The sequence below is a fragment of the Zalophus californianus genome, chromosome X (genome assembly GCF_009762305.2).
Source record: "Zalophus californianus isolate mZalCal1 chromosome X, mZalCal1.pri.v2, whole genome shotgun sequence".
NCBI lineage: Eukaryota > Metazoa > Chordata > Mammalia > Carnivora > Otariidae > Zalophus > Zalophus californianus.
This window is the reverse complement of record NC_045612.1, coordinates 106,086,621-106,104,580: the sequence shown is the minus strand read 5'-3', so window position 1 is coordinate 106,104,580 and position 17,960 is coordinate 106,086,621. Positions and strand designations below refer to the sequence as shown.

At 37.6% G+C, this 17,960-nt stretch overlaps 1 protein-coding gene and 1 long non-coding RNA gene across 2 annotated transcripts in view; one reads left to right on the top strand and one right to left on the bottom strand.

Moving 5' to 3' along the window:
• The window catches only part of LOC113930178, a 33,371-nt gene extending 18,213 nt beyond the window's left edge, over positions 1-15,158 (bottom strand). Inside the window, exons 1-2 of the long non-coding RNA XR_003522480.1 lie at positions 15,095-15,158; positions 13,914-14,081 (exon numbers count right to left, since the gene is read on the bottom strand). This is a non-coding gene — a long non-coding RNA (uncharacterized LOC113930178). The remainder of the gene's footprint in view (positions 1-13,913; positions 14,082-15,094) is intronic.
• On the top strand, positions 13,936-17,957 carry LOC113930177 (melanoma-associated antigen B10-like). The gene is given in 3 exon segments (XM_027607307.2): positions 13,936-14,090; positions 16,162-17,239; positions 17,241-17,957. Coding segments are annotated over 2 exon segments (1,053 nt in total). The 5' UTR covers positions 13,936-14,090; positions 16,162-16,222; the 3' UTR covers positions 17,277-17,957.
• The last annotated feature ends 3 nt before the right edge of the window (positions 17,958-17,960 follow it).

The following is a 17,960-nucleotide window of genomic DNA, read 5'->3' as shown; positions in this document are numbered from 1 at the left end:
TTTTTATTTCTTCTTTGGACAGCTCCTTACTTTTAAAATAAGGATGCCTTGTTTTAATACCTGAATAGCATACAATGAATATTTTAAAACTATTTTTTAAAAAATATATATATCCATAAATCAAGAAATGTCAACCTCCCCTCAAAAGTATTCTTATTTCCTAATACCAACTGATTTTTATTTCATAAATTAGCACTTTATTTCACTAATTATCATCATCCATTATTTCACACTACTATACTCATTCTGGGTGAGCAGATCTCTCCATATTCTTATTATTGTCTTCTCAAATATTATGTGCATCCTTGAAAAGTTAAATATATATGTAACTAACATCTTACTAAAAATGCTACTTTTTATAGTCAACAAATGAGCATCAGACTTTCTTGTAAAAAAACATCTTTTAAAGTGGTAAAAATCATTTACTTTAACCACATGCTATAGTAAAAATCAATAAAAAGATGTGCACCCCTGGAAAATTGCCTTTTTGATCAATTTTGTGAAACAAATTTGACTGAAAAAAGTCTAATCTTTCTTAAATATTAATATCATAGAGGGATAATAATGTTATATCTTAGAGTCTCTTCCAATCTTGTGAGCTTTGCTTCATTGTGACTGTCATCAATTGAAATATTGACACTTCTCTGACCGCAGCATTTGATTGTCCCATCATTCAAATATTAAGCTGTGAGCTCCACTATTTGTTTTTATACCAACTTAAAGACTTTGTTTCCTCGAACATTTTTCTAGTTATTTTCATAATACACCCTTATTATGATTGTTATATTCCATGAACCAATATGAGTTATGTACCCATAGCAGAGTTTGTAGCCTTCTTCCAATGTCCCTTGATAAATAATCACCTACACATGAATTGTGTTTACCATTTGTAAACAAGGAAATCATTACCAGTTTGAAAATTTTAATGTGAAGTTCTAAATCTCTGAAATTAAAGATTAACATTTTTGTTTGGGAATTGATATGGGGGGAACCACATAGATCATGAGTTATACTAGGTATTCATGTATCAAACGAGCCATGAAAACCACAAAGGATAAGCATTTTAGAAATAGATGGTCTGTCTGCAACATTTTTCTTACAGAACTATGTCTGCGGTGGTTTCTTTCTCAGTTATTAATGTCACCATGACACTCAATTGACATTTTAAAGTTATTAATAGCAGAGCCACATGTCAATGAACATCTTTTTGTCAGGGTATCAACCAAAACTATGAATGTGAATGACTGGATTCTAACCTGGCTTTTTTCTTCTCCAGTTTGTTCTACGTTCTTTTCCAGGATCTTAGATTAAGTACTCTAATTTGCTGAATGAGAGCTAGGCCATTCAGTTTTGTCTTTCAGTTGACTCTAGCCCCCAATATGTAAACAACTCAAAAAGGAAAATTAATGTGAGAGTAAAATATTGGAGTTTTATAAGCTAATAAATATCATTCAAGTATGCAGTCTATGTAATGGATGAGGGTTATTCCCCAATGTATTCCAAAAGCTCTAAATAAACTTAAAGACTCCAGGGTCTGCTGGTGGCATTTATAATTCATTTTTTCTAACAATGCTCTATTCAGCAAATATTTATTACATGCTTACTATGTGCAAGACACAGCTATAGATATTGCAAAGAATATAAAGGTGAGTGAGGTACAATTCTTACAGTCTCAGAATGTGAGTATATATGTTGTTTGATTCTTACATGAAATATCTCTTCTACTTATTTTTTTTCTTCTAAATCAGTGGTGTAGTACCTTCAACATATTCATAGTTTTGGAACCTCTAGATAGAAATGAGAACCAGCTCCTATTACCCAATTAGTGTATTATTTAAATAATACCTTTAATTAGCAAGTGAATATTATGTCCACATTACATCAAATATTTTGTCATTTCCAAAATTTTAATTCTTAATCAGTGAGTTGTTAACTTACTTCTAAACTACAAGCTGTTAAGAAATGTAAGTATTTAGAGGATAAAAGGACGGATTAACTATTAATGTAATGTGCCTGCAATAGTTGACACCCTACTTAGCATGACCATTATGTACTACAGCCTACAAAATTATTCTTCATGCTCCCACAGCAGAGCTAGAGTGCCATATGGCCATGCTTGTTTTTCAACAAATAATTTTTACATAAACAGCTGGTGAACTGTTTTTATTGTAACAGTGCACATATTTTTTGAGACAGTTGGGAAGGACTGATGCAACTCCTAGTCACTGACTGTTTTTATGTCCACATTAAGGAGAAAATCAAATTGATATTTTTAAAAATGTGGACTTTTGTAATCTTGTCACTATGGTCAGTTTACAAGAAAGATTTTTAATGTAGTGCAGGAATTATTGGCATGTTTATAAACTTGCAGCAAGAAACAGAAATTAATCATAAGGGATCTTCAACTTAGATGGCATATTCAGTATTTTTATTTTTATACCCTCATGAATTTTAGAGGCAGAGCTGATATGTTTTGGACTATTTTATAGGCAGTTTTAATGTGACTATATTTGGTTTTGAAACATAGTTTCAACACATTCTGATAAGTGATATAATAACCAGAAGATTTTTAGCAGTTTTGTGTGTATCTGTGATTTGAGTTGATTTAAAGACTATCTGATCCAAAAGCACCCCCCTCCTCCTCGACAAGAAACTTTATCTATTAAAACACTAGTGGTTTCAAAAATGCAAGTAGAAAAATTTCCTTTTGAATTCTAAGGTAATGATGACCACTTTTCAGTTTTTTCAAGGAGATTATCACAGTGCTTAGAATATTAAATATAATTTTATAGCTAATACTTCAAAAATTTCCCTTTAACCAGAAGCTACTCCCAGCCTGGTGATGGGTATTAAAGAGGGCACCTACTGAATGGAGCACTGGGTGTTATACGCAAGCAATGAATCATGGAACACTACATCAAAAACTAATGATGTAATGTATGGTGATTAACATAACATAATAAAAAAAAGAACACTGGTAAGGATTCATGTGTTATTATATTTCACTGATTCCTTATTCACAGGATATTAGAGACCATAAAATATGTTTCATTAGAGAAGGAAATGAATGCTTATCATTGTGCCACTGAAAAGCTTAGGACCTTGGGGTCAGAACAATAACATACTAATGGTGTATGTAAAATGTAAGAGGAAGGAAGATTTTTCCCAACCCTCCAGGTTCATTATATTTACCTATCTGTCCTTTATATCTTTGATTAATTCCACTTCGGGGCACATAGACGTTTTCATGGAATATTTTATATTGATATACAAAATGGAAAAACAAAGGATCTTTTTTCATTTTGCTTTAGCCTTAACTTTCCATTGAAGAAACTCACCTAGAATAAGCTTTACAATAGTAAGTACATTTTGTGAGCAAATTGTCACTTAAACATATAATAACTTAAAACCAATTTGTTTATGTGGATTTTAATTTATGTCCTAATGTTTATTTTCTTCCAATAAAATATGCACCAGAGGGATGTTAAGAAAATGGATTGAGTGAGAAAATACATTTTTGGAAAGGTGTTTCTTTTCCCCAAATATATTCATATTACTTCACCAAAAGTTTAGGTCTAAGAAGGAGAAAATCAGCTATACAAATGACTTTACTTATTAACTAGAATATGTAATGGCTAGGGGACAATTCTCTGTGGGTCACCTGCATTTCTGTATATCTTGTGAAGTTGCCCTTTGTTCTAGATAATATTTTCAAGAAACTCTGTGTAGCAAAAGCCTTAGAAGATATCTATCTATCTACAGATATAGATAGACATAGACATACGAAACGTCTCCAGAGCAGGGGGAAGGCATGCTCATTGCCCATTATAGAAGATTCAGGTTACCTAAGCAGAGAGCTCCTCTCCTGCAATGAAACTCACTGCATGTTTTCGTATCACCTGGCCCTCTTCCTGTCAATCTGTGATTACTGGGGTTTGAGTTACCACTGTAAGATAATGCAGGTACTCTCTGGCGACTACAAATGCTATGAGAATAAAGTTCTTTGTCTCTTACCCAAGAGCCTTGTGCTTTTTGCCAGCATCCATGAAATTGTGACAGGTTAACTTGTTAGTTTACAAGAAGGATAAAAATCTTAGCCTCTTCACAGTTTGTGACAGCTACCACATATCTCCACTTCTCCTTTTGCAAACAAAAAGCAAACAAAATTAGCCTATAAAATAGCCTTTAAAAGTTGTAAAAATAGGGCGCCTGGGTGGCTCAGATGGTTAAGCGTCTGCCTTCGGCTCAGGTCATGATCCCAGGGTCCTGGAATCAAGTCCCAAGACAGGCTCCCTGCTCCTTGGGGGCCTTCTTCTCCCTCTGCTTCTCTCTCTCTCTCTGTCTCTCATGAATAAATAAATAAAATCTTTAATAAATAAATAAATAAATAAATAAAAGTTGTAAAAATAGATAGCATTTAAATTTTTCATTTTGCTTCTATTTTGTTCTATAATACATTTTAATATGTATCACCAATTCAAACTTCTTCAAATCATTTAACTAGCTTCACATATATCATGAAAAAGTGAGATATGCACCACATATGATGAGGAGTGGAAGTAAATCAAGGAATATACTTTTGATATTAGTTATTTATCAAAGCAAATCTACAGCCACTTTAACTTATCTACTTGGAGTACTGCCTTCATTTTTTAACAGGGTATCAAACTCGCTGAGGTTAAGTAATGATAAAATAAACTCCATATTGTTATATATACATTATTTTTACTTGTTTATGTTCATATTTTTTACTTTAAATGTCAGAGCTGTAAGAATAATATATACATGGATATATTATATACTTATATAATATACATCAATGTAAACTTATCTATCTCAATATTATTTATATATTTGTGTTATATATAAATTTATGTGTAAATTTATATATATTTTACTCACAGATATATTTCACTCACATATTTTTTTAAAGATTTTATTTTATTTATTTGAGAGTGAGAGAGAGAGAGCACAAGAGGGGGTAGGGTCAGAGGGAGAAGCAGACTCCCCGCTGAGCAGGGAGCCCAATGCAGAACTCGATCCTGGAACTCTGGAATCATGATCTGAGCCGAAGGCAGTTGCTTAACCAACTGAGCCACCCAGGTGCCGTATTTCACTCACATACTGAGGAATGCATGTGAATATTTAAGCCACATCACAATAAGCTCCTTTGTTAACTACTTAACTAAATTCTAAGTTTAAGCAGCATGAACAACTAAAAAATGTAGGACACAAATTGATTCTACCCATAATTTGCATATTTATCTTATATAATTATCTAAAATAGTTGTACACAACGTTTGCACGAGATTATACACATGAATATGGGGAAAACAAGTATTTACTGAAAATTTTCATGACTTTCTGTCATAGGCTCATGTCTGATCTCCCTCCCCATGTTTTCTTTTTTTATTTGTTTTTTATTGAAGATTAATTAACAAATAATGTTTTATATTAACAGGTGTACAATATAATGATTCAACAATTCTATCTTGCCATTTGCAACTCATGTCTTTTTTCTTTTTAATTTTAACTGCTGCACAATTTTAAACATGTATTCCTGTGAAGGAAGGAAAACATGCAATTTTACATCCAGGTGTGTTGCTGCGGATATCATCACTGAGTTATGCAGACACGTGGGCAGCAATATTACTAATTCCACGTCATAGTTAGCTATGTAATATCTTCTTCCTAGATTTCATCGGTGTCAAGATTAATTTGTTGGCCCGTGTTGACCAGAATACTGGTGCTGGTGGGGTGAGAGTTCTGAACAACACTCACAAAGTTATTTCTCTCACCAAAGGACAAGGACTAGCTGAGGAACAGGTACAGTTTTAGTCAATCATTTTTATATAGTTGCGAATGTCATTATGGAAAACTTGGAGACTTCTGAATTAGAGTGTATTTTTGATCTTTTAAGAAACCTTTTTAGCTCAGTAGACTGTGAGTACTGTCCTTTAGCTATAGTATCAGCATGACTCCATGCTTAGGATTAGGCCCTAAAATAACCAGATATAAGTAGACATGAAAAAGAGACTTCTGGACATTCACCACATTACTATTAGTTTGAGGATGTTTGAAGTCTGTGCTTCCTCTTCCATTATTCCTGTTTTCAGACCTAGGAACTCCAAAAAGGCAATGTTACCATTTGTCCCTAACTGCTAAGCAGTATGTTAAAAAACACAGATAAGTAAAAAATTCAAACAAAAATGTTGATGGTTGTTATATCTCAGTTATATGATGATGGATTTACTTGTTCTTTAAAAGTCATTTAATATTTCCAAAAATCTCAACTCATTCTCAAGCCTAAATCCCATAAACAGATAATGGAAATAGAGTCAGTAATTAGTTAAAGCTTAAAGAAAGGGACAGAGATTAAGAATGTGGTGAATATTAGCACATGAGATATTGTCAATAAAGTAGTGACCATAAGGTATTGGGTTGTGGCTGATAGGTCACTGATTAGACACGGAATTAGGAATGATAGAAATAATAGAAAAGGGGTAAGGATGCCTACTGCATAAATTACATGCCAAAATAATAAATTAGATCTTAAAAGCTGGTTTATGATTTACAAAAGTCAATTTGAATATCAAAATATGATCTGCATGAGAATGACCATATCAAATGCTTAAGTAAAGCACAGTTATCAATATGGTGACCAATCTCAAAGAGAAGTAGCCTATTTTGAACAAAGTACCAGCTACCTGGTGAAATGAACACTAAAAAAGCTTGTTCTTCTAAACTGGGTCTAGGCAATATACAAATTTCTCACACATCACATCTTACTCTTTTCTTTGGAGCTTATGCCTTTAGGTAACATAAACATGCTTGTCATAAGTTAGTTCATTATTCTCTTTTGTTTAAAATAATTTATTGAATTTTCCTGCACTTTTATGGTAATTATAAAGTAATGTGCTTCCATTATGATAATAATGATTGCTTATTAGCATCATTGTACATGGTTAACTACTTATATTTTTTAACAGTTCAGGCTTCAAAACGTCCTCATCCAAAACTTATTTAGCCTTAATTACAAAGCACTGTTAGCTTATTCTTTTTCTTATTGCAGTATTTGGGATTGGGTTAATTATGACCAATAAATGCTAGAAATTGATTCTAGATAAAGGAGTTAGGTGAGCCCTAAAATGTCCAAGAGATAAAAAGATCAGTTGAGGAATATATATATGTAATACCATTGCAGCCATGCTGAAAACTGGATACTTGTAAAATTACTGAAATATTTGGTGTATACAAAGTTAAGAAGGACTAAGTATTATTTAACTTCTATCAATAGATTAAATAAAGTGGATAATTAAGCATTACCAATAAAAATTGGATATTCATGTTTCCTTAAAGTTCATTTTGTTCTATTCTGAATATTTGTATTCTTCTTATTATTATATTTCTTAGAACATATTCACAAAACCTAGGTGCACAAATGCATACACACATGTAAACTATTCCCTATCAAGATACATTATTATTCCACCACCTCATAAAGATCATTCATGCCTTTTCTAGCCAGTTCCAATAGACCACCTCTACATCACTCCTTTCCCATAGTTCTGATGTCAACTGTAAATTAGATTGGCTTGTTCTAGACTTTTTAACAGCTTTATTAAGGTGTAACTGACATACAATAAATTGCATATATTTAAAACACACAAATTGTTAAGATTTGGCATATGTATACATTCATGTAACCACCACCGCAATCAACATAATGAATATATCCATCACCTCCAAAAGATTCCTCATGCTCCTTTGTAACCTCCTTGGCATTCTTCCCAGTCCATAGGCAAACCACTGAATAATATTCTTTATATCGGTATACATTCATTTTCATTTCCTAGACTCTTATATAAGTGGAACTATACAGTATATGCTTTTTAGCCTGGCTTTTTTTATTCAAAGTAATTATTTAGAGATTCATGCATGCTACAGCATGTATCAATAGTTAATTCCTTTTACTGCTGAATAATATTCTATTTTATGTATATACTACAGTTTATCTGTTCACCTGATGGTGGATATTTTAAGGTATTCTCAGTTTTTCACTATTACAAATCAAAATGCTATGAACTTTCAGGGAGCCTGGGTGGCTCAGTGGGTTAAGCATCTAACTCTTGGTTTTGGCTCAGGTCATGATCTCAAAGTCGTGAGATCCAGCCCTGAGTCGGGCTACGTGCTCAGCGCAGATTCTGCTTGAGATTCTCTCTCTCCTTTTCCCTCTGCCCCTCCCCCCAGTCTTGCTCTCTATCTCTCTAAAATAAATAAAATCTAAAAAAAAAAAGATGCTATGAACTTTCATATATACATCTTTGCATGGGTATAAGCTTTCATTTCTCTCAGGTAAATGCCTGGTAGTATACTAGCTAGGTCATATTGTAGGTGTACGGTTCACTTTTTAAGAAACTGCTAAACTGTTTTCCAAAGTGGATGTACCAATTTACATCCCCACCAACAACATTTAAGAGTTCCTTCACACCCTTGGCAGTACTCGGTATGATCAGTCTTTTTACCGCGTATATTCTAGTATGTGTGTAATGGTATCTCATTGGGATTTTAATTTTTATTGCCCTAATGATTAATTATGTTGAGGATCTTTTCATGTGCTTCTTTGTCACTCATTAACTGTCTTTTGGTGAAATGTCTGCTCAACATTTTGACCTTTTATACTGTTGGTTTTTTATTATTATTGAGTTTTGAAAGTTCCTTATAAATGCTGCATACAAGTCCTTTATCACGTTGAAATCAGGTACTGTTAGTTCTCCAAATGTCCTTTTCTTTTTCAAAGTCATTTCAACTATTATGGGCCCATTGTATTTCCATATAAAGTTTACGATGTATACATTTCTTTTAAGAAAAGTCCTATTGGGATTTTGGTGGGAATTTTACTAAACCTACAGATCATTTTAGGGAGAAGTGACAACTAAAGCATCTTATTTTCCAGTCTCTCTTATTTCATTTTTTTCCTTTTATGTGCTGGCAGGTACCTATATTACAATGTGGAATAATAATGGTGATAGTAGCTATTCTTACCTAATTCCCAATTTCCATTCTTTCTCCACTATGTATGATGCTTGATAGAGGGTTTGTTTGTTTGTTTGTGTTTTGGTGGCTAGCCGTTATTTAGTTTGATAACATCTCTTATTATCACAGATTAATACTGATTTTTACAGAGCAGATATTTAACAACTTAGATATTTTTCTCATTTAATTTGTCAATGTGGTATGCCTGTCCTGTACTTATTTGCCCTCAGATCATTCTTTCCTCTTTCCTTGCTCTGCTCTCTAGTGTTCAGGAGATAATCCCTGCAAGCTCCAGTTCCTAGGTCCTCCAATATTTGGCTGCTCTCATAGTTCAGGCAACAAGGCCAGCAGATTATAGACCAGGAGGACAGGAACAGCCTTCTCCCTCTGCATCAGGTACCTTCTCCTTCAATAGCTGTATCTTCTTCATGGCTCTAGCTCTAGCTCCCATCATATTGGTTAACCATGGTTTTAGATTCTGTTGATGCCAGTTCCCAATCTCCTGTAACACTACCTCCTTCCTCAATTTCTCCCTCTACACTAGAAATGGGAGTGACTTCCTCAAGTTGCTAAGTATTGGCTTGCCTAACTCTACTTGGTTTGGCCTCTCCATCACTTGAATGACCAATATTGTGCATTAAATTCTGTCTAAGTTATAGAATTAGAGTAATTTCTGTTTTCCTGAATAATCTCTGACAGTTGCATTTAGCTAATTATATTGTTTGACTTTACAACTGTGAATCCTGCTTTTCATTCCTAGGAAAAACTCAACTCAGTCACAAGCAATTAAATGTGCTCAAGTCTCTTAGATCACATATAACCAAAACAAAACAAAGCAAAACATCCTAGGGACACTGACACTTCCTCTAAATAATTCTGTTTCTTTCTTTTTCACATCCTTCTCAAAAATAATTTTCTGCACTCACTAGTATTTCTGTCTGTGTATTCAAAAGATTCTAAGAAGATAAGGAATATAGAGACATAATTAGCTTGTAAAAAAATTCCAGCACCTACACATAAAACTATAGAGTTACTTGTGGAAAACAGCCCAAGTGGTACTCAGAAGGATATCTATAGTCTTAAGCACATTTATTAATAAAATAGTACAGCCACTATGGAAAACAGTATGGAGGTTACTGAAAAAATTCAAAACAGAACTACGATATGGTCCAGCAATTCCACTTCTGGGTATTTACTGGAAGAAAACAAAAGCACTAACTCAAAAAGATATATGCCCTATATTCACTGCAGCATTATTTACAATAGCTAACATATGGAAACAACCTAAGTATCCATCAATGGATGAAGGGACAAAGATGTGATACATACACACACACACACACACCCACACACAAATATACATACATATATTCACAGTGGAATATTACTCATTTATAAAAAAGAATAGATCTTACCATTTGCAACAACATAGATGGACCTTGAGGGGCATTACAGTAAGTGAATTAAGTCAGAGAAAGACATACTACATGGCCTAATTTATACGCAGAATCTAAAAAAAAAAAAAGAGTTCATAGATACAGGGAACTGATTAGTGGTTGCCAGAAGCAGGGGGTAGAGGGTGGGTGAAATGGGTGAAGGTGGTCAAAAGGTACAAATTTCTAGTTATAAAATAAATAAGTCTGGGAGATGTATGTACAGCATGGTGACTATAGTTAATAATACTGTGTTGTATATTTGAAAGTTGCTAAGAGGATGGATCTTAAAAGTTCTCATCACAAGAAAAATAATTGTAACTGTGTAGTGATGGATGTTAACTAGACTTACTGTGGTGATCACTATCGAATCATTATGTTGTACATGTAAAACTAATATTATGTTATATGTCAATTATATCTCAATAAAAAAATAAAGTCCATTAATGAGAAAAGAAAACATGGAGACCATAAGAACAAGAAATTAGAAGAAAAAAGGATAGGTTAATTTGATAAAGAAATAAAACAATAACTAGAAATAAAAATATAGTTATTGAAATTAAAATCCCAGTGGACAAAAAATGGAAATATTTACAACATGCAAAAATTTCAAGAAACTAGAGAAAGAATACCATATTGAACCCAAAGAAATAGAATGTAGAAAATAATGAAGTGCAGAAATGATGAGTTAGAAGACAATGGAGCCAACTAACAAAAGACTGTACTTTTTTTTTTTAAAGATTTTATTTATTTATTTGACAGAGAGAAACACAGCGAGAGAAGGAACACAAGCAGCAGGGGTGGGAGAGGGAGAAGCAGGCTTCCTGCCAACCAGGGAGCCCGATGCGGGGCTCGATCCCAGGACCCCGGGATCATGACCTGAGCCGAAGGCAGACACTTCACGACTGAGCCACCCAGGCACCCCAAAAGCCTGTACTTTGAAAAGACTGATATAACTGACAGTTTTATAAGTATCATCAATTAACAAAAGAAACAGAAGTAAGTGATATTAGTTAAATAATATTGTACAAAATATAGGTGTAGAAGGAATTTAAAAATTATAAGAGAGCACTATAAATATCATTACCAAATGGTGAACAAGGTATGTTTTTGCAAAAAATACATTTCATCTAATAAACTCAGAAAAAATAATAGAAATACAAAATTAACATTGTGTAACAATTAACGGATAAATATGCTAATCTTTAAAGATTGCAAACATGAACACAAAGGAAGTCAGACATTAGGTTCCTTGTGATAAAAATTCACAATATCACCTATGGGAAGTTTTTCCAAACAAAAAAAGAAAGAGTAAAAATTTACACCTTAATCTGATGAAACTTCTGCTGATTTAAAGAAATACAGAGGGAGAAGGACACCAGTGATGCAATCAGCAAAACCCATGCCATATGAAACTGGACAAAACACGAGGTTTTTTTCCAACAAAAAAATGACAAGGTAAATAAGTAATATATGTATGTGGGAGGTGTAGGATCTATAAATTAATGGGCATAAAGAGCAATGACATGAATAGACTTTATTTGACCCTGATTCAAGAAAAAACATTTTTAAAAAGTCAGGCAAATATGAAAAATAACTGGACATTTGATGATATTAATTTTTTAAGGTAGGATATGTATAATTGAATATTTATGTTTCATAAAGGATACCTATTTTTTAGAAATAGATACTTAAATATTTAAAGATGAAATGGCATGATATCTAGGATTTATTTCTCATTATTTCAGTGGCAGAGATGGGGTAGATATGGGTAGAAATGTAACCAGGCAGGCCGTGTGTTGATGATTGCTGATGCTGATGTGAAATATATTGGTTTTATTATACTATTCTCTCTACTGTTGTATATGTTTGAAATTTTCTACAATAAATATAATACATATGTAGCCATTAAAATAAAACCCTAAGTGATAATAGACCATTATTTAGAAAAAATATTAATTACTCAATAGGTTCAAGCAGAAATAGAAAACTGTTACTGAGAAATACAAAACTATCCTCAAGGTTTCAGTCACGTTTAAGTTTCAGGACAAGGCAGTCAGGGCCAGTTCTACCAAATAACAAGCAAAAAATTAACCACCATTTCATGTAAACACATCAAAAGCATACAAAAAGATGGGCAATTTTTCAGCTTATTTTCCCAGTCTAGCTCTCCTTGATAAGAAAATCAGCTGAGGACCCTTTGAAAACAGAACACTTAAGCCAAGCTCACCCACTTACAGGCAAAGATCCTAAATAAAGTCATAGAAGTTTCAATATAGCAGTGAATTAAATGGAAAAAAGATGCTGAACCCAAGAAATATAACAATATAACATTAGAAAAAACTGCCCAAAATACTACATTAACAGATAAGATTTAAAAGGCATTTGATCATCTACTGAAGTAAAGAAAAAACTTTTTTCCCCCAAAGATTTTATTTATTTATTTGACAGCGAGAGACAGCGAGAGAGGAAACACAAGCAAGGGGAGGGGAGAAGCAGCCCCCCCCCCCCCCCCAGCAGGGAGCCCGACGCGGGGCTCGATCCCAGGGCCCTGGGATCATAACCTGAGTCGAAGGCAGACACTTAACAACTGAGCCACTCAGGCGCCCCAAGAAAAAACTTTTGAAAAAAAAAGTCAACGTGCATGCAGGGTAATATTGTTTAGCTAACTAACATTAGAAGGGAACTTCCATTTCCTAAAATCTATAGCAAACAAACTTAAATGTGAAATGTTAGTAGCATTCCCATTAATGTAAGTAGCAAGACACAGCAGTATGTTACCAACTCTAACTGTTCAAAACCGGATCAGAATGCATAGCCAGAGGATAAGAATACAAAAATAAATAAAAGTTAGGAATAGTAAAAAGAAATAGAAATTATTGGTTGCAAATATGATCATCATTTGGAAAATCCCAAGGAAAAGGCTACGGATTATTTAAGTAAACAAATGACTTCAGAAAAGTGGCATATAAATAACTATAGTAATATCAAGAGCCTTGTTGTACAAAGCAGTAATTATCAGAACATGTATATATGTATTATAAATGAGAATCAAAATTAAAATGAATTTTACTACACTTTTCAATGTTAGATAAGATCGAAACACCTGGGTCTCACAAAGTTATGCAGATCTGCCTCTCTCCTGTAGCAAGTAGATCTTTTCGAACAGAAAGTTCCCAAAAGTCTGACTAGTGAAGAGATCCTATCATCACTATGCATTTTCTCCGACATCTCAGAACCTGTCCTAGTCCCCCCTACCTTGTATGGCAGCCTCTCGATCTCACACCCTGGCTGGAATGCAGACCTACCTTCCGCAAGGGTTTAAGCTGACAAACTGTCCAGAGTTTAGGAAGAGGAGGTGATATTTCCCAAGGAGCCTTTAATCAATGAACCAGGAGCCAAAATGAGGACCTACTTCGCGAAAAGACCTTTGGTACTACTCACACTATAACAGAGGGGGCACCACAGAGTCACGCTCCTTATCGCCCCATCCGGGGGGGCCCCCAGGAGTAGCCGGATGTATGCACACTGACTTCCGTCCCTGCTCCGTGGGAGGTGAGCTCTTGCAGCGAGAAGGGCCGCATCGGCGCAGCGGAGGGAGGAATCCACGCTCTGCCCCAGGTGAGATAAGGATATTGAGTAAGGTTTGAGGGAATCCCCCTATCTCGAAAGACCTAAGACCATGAGGGAATCCCCCTATTTCGAAAGACGTAAGACCCCACAGTCCTGCCCTTGCTGTCAGCTCTAGAAGGTTCCAGGCAGGGATCACCCGATGCAGTGCTCTCTGAATTCTCATTCTGAGCACTCGGAGAAATAATAACATTGGACCCAGGGTGTTGATATCGGAGGAGTCAGTGAAGGACCTTGTGTGAATTCGTTGGAACTGCCCCTCCCCCATAACAGAGGCGTCCCCACAGAGCCGGGCCCCTGCCGCCAGCCGTGGGAGACCCCAAGGGGTGAGGATGTTTGACTCGCGTATCTGTTTCAGGCTATCAGAGGAAGGAGGCTCTGCCACGAGTTGACGAACACCCCTATTTATGTTCTAGGAGAAACCGCCTCCCTAGAACACTGGAGGCCCTAAAGAGCCCCACCCCTGCTATAAGCCCTGGTGGATCCTTAGCAGGGCTGTGAGACCAAGATGTCTCTAACTTTATCCTCAGTGGTCCCAGGGAGACGAGCCCTATTAGAAGGAGATGACTCAAGCCGTTCTAGAGGTCAAAGTGAGAACAGAGGCAGGGAGGATACAGAGTTAGGACTTTCCTCTTTAATCAGCCCTGGAAAACCCTAGGGAGATCTGCATTCTGAGGTCTCCCCCCTCCCCCATCCCCCTCCCCTCCCCCTCCTCCCTCCCGCTCCTCCTCCTCCTCCCCTCCTCCTCCTCCCCTCCCGCTCCTCCTCCCCTCCTCCTCCCCTCCTCCTCCTCCCCTCCCGCTCCTCCTCCTCCTCCCCTCCCGCTCCTCCTCCTCCTCCCCTCCTCCTCCTCCCCTCCCGCTCCTCCCTCCCGCTCCTCCCGCTCCTCCCTCCCCGCTCCTCCCCCTCCCCCCTCCCCTCCCCCCTCTCCCTTCTCCCGCTCCTCCCCTCCCCCTCCTCCCTCCCCTCCCCCTCTCTCCCCCTCCCCCCCCCACCTTCACTGCATATGCCAGGATATCAGGTGATTGAGAGCCTTGGTGTGATTGTTATAGCCCTCAGGTCTGCAGAAGGGGGATTCCTGGCAGTCAAGGGGAGGAGCCATGGTAAGGAACCTGAGCATTGAGCAGACCAGTCATCACAGAACAGAGGCTGTGTCACAGAGCCCTCCATGTGATGTCATCCCTCAAAGGGGTCACTGGGGAAGATATGTTAAACTGAGTCCTCCCTAAACTGTTCCTCAAACCTTTCAAAAATGGGAGATTCTTTTTTTTTTAAAGATTTTATTTATTTGAGAGAGAATGAGAGAGAGAGCAAATGAGAGGGGGTAAGGTCAGAGGGAGAAGCAGACTCCGTGCTGAGCAGGGAGCCCGACGCGGGACTCGATCCCAGGACTCCAGGATCATGACCTGAGCCGAAGGCAGTCACTTAACCAACTGAGCCACAAAGGCGCTCCCAAAAATGTGAGATTCTTTCTATGAGGGGATAGGTCTAAGGTAAGCCAAGAGAGGACTCCTAGGCCCTGCAAGAGGCCAGGTGAGGACTCTAAGTAAGGAGTGAGAACCCTAATTATCCCAGGATGGGGAGGGTCCCACACAGCTTTGCCATCGCTGTCATCTCAGGGTACCCCTGGGCACATGTGCTTAGATGTGATTCCCCTTCAGTTCCTCCTCCAGGATGTCAGGGAGTTGAGGGCTTTGAAATGAGGGGTCAGCATCAAATCAGTTAAGCAGAGGACCTCAGGTCCTGCAAGAAGTCAAGGTAATGGTGCTGAATGTGAACGGAAACACCCCCTACTCCACAACAGGGGAGGCACCATAGAGCCTGGATCTGCCAAACCCTATATCAGCTCCAGTAGGACTCAGGTAGGGGTGGGAAGCTTCAGCCCAAGGTGAACACTAGTTACTTCCAGAGTCCTCAGGGGAAAGGCTAACCCATGAAGGGGAGCCTTGTGGGATCCTAGAGCAGTGCCCTCAAGGAAACCTGGAGAGATGGCTGTTGATAAAGCCCAAGATGGTATCTCCCTGCCAGAGGATATCACACCATTTCATCCTCTTTCCTCCAGGTTACTGAATCATCTATTGTCTTTTCCACACTCGTGCCTGCTTTCCCTGACCAGAATCATCATGCCTCGGGGCCAGAAGAGTAAGCTTCGTGCCCGTGAAAAACGCCGCCAGGCTCGAGAAGAGCCAGGGCATCTGGCGGCTGCTCAAGCCAGTGTACCAGAGGAAAAAGAGTCCCCCTCTTCTCCTTCTCCTCAATTCAAAGATGCTCCCCAGAGCTCACCTGCCACTGGAACACCCAGCAATCCTCAAGTTACTGGGAGAGTCTGCTCCACCAGCACTACTGCTGCAACTGCTTCAAACGCAAGATTTAATGAAGGTGCCAACAATCAAATGGAGGAGAAGCCAAATGCCTCACAGGCGAGGGGTACCACTGAGCACTGGAATAGAGGTCCTATAGATAAGAAGGTTGCTATGTTGGTATACTACCTGCTGTACAAGTATCAAATGAAAGAGCCCATTACCAAGGCAGATATGCTGAAAAATGTAATCCAGATTTATAAGAATCACTTCCACGAGATCCTCCGGAAAGCCTCTGAGCACTTGGAGCTGGTTTTTGGCCTTGACGTGAAGGAAGTGGATCCCAACAGGAACATCTATGTTCTTGTCAACAAATTGGAATCCAGCTATGATGGGAGAGTAAATGATAATGGAGGTGTGCCCAAGACTGGCCTGTTGATGACCGTCCTGGGCGTGATCCTCACAAAGGGCAACTGTGCCACTGAGGAGCAAGTCTGGGAAGTGCTAAATATGATGGGGTTATATGATGGAATGAAGAATTTCATCTATGGGGAGCCCAGGAAGCTCATCACCAAAGATTGGGTGAAAGAAGAATACCTGCAGTACCGGCAGATAGCCAACAGTGATCCTCCACGCTATGAGTTCCTGTGGGGTCCCAGAGCCCATGCTGAGACCAGCAAGATGAAAGTCCTAGAGTTTGTGGCCAAGATCCATGATACCGTCCCCAGTGCCTTCCCATGCTGGTATGAAGAGGCTCTGAGAGATGAGGAAGAGCGAGCCCGAGCCAAGGTTGTAGCCAAGGCTTCTACTGCTGCTATGGCCAGTGCACGCTCCAGGGCCATGGCTAGCAGCTTCTCCTGCCCCAAGTGAAGTTTGAGGAAGGTTATTACTATGTGTTTGAAGAGAACAGCTAATGTTCTCATTAGTGAAAGGTCAGGGTGGGGCTGGAGACAAGAGAGTACATAACACGTTTGTGTTCCTATTTTAGGTAGTAACCGGGATATTTGTCTAAATGTTTGTTTTATTTTGTTTTTTTGAGAGAGAGAGGGTGAGCATGGCGGGGAGAGGCAGAGGAGAGAGAGAAACTTAAGCAGGCTCCACGCCCAGCGCAGAGCCCCACACGACTCTGAGATCATGCCTGAGCCAAAATCAAGAGTTGGACATTTAACCGACTGAGCCACCCAGGCACCTCAGTGTTGTTCCTTTTAATAGAAGGTTTAACTAGCTTCAGAATCTGAGTTTGTGAATGATGTAAATCACACATTTATTGATGTTTATGAGTTTTAACAGTAAGAGTTTTATTATTTTATAGAACAAATTGGGACATTTTCCATTTTATTGAGTTACTTAGAATAAGATAATGTAGTAATGGATTTGGCACTTCCTTGCAAATATGAGAGAACTCGGCAGTAAAATGCTGGGATCAAGAAACAGAAAAAAGTAAAAGATATCTTTTTGCATTCCTTTATCACTATTTGGTCTGTTCTGTAAAATTAAGAGAGATATATACTTAGTTGTGCTTAGTTTATTCAAGAATGTAGAATTAATTATAGCATAATAA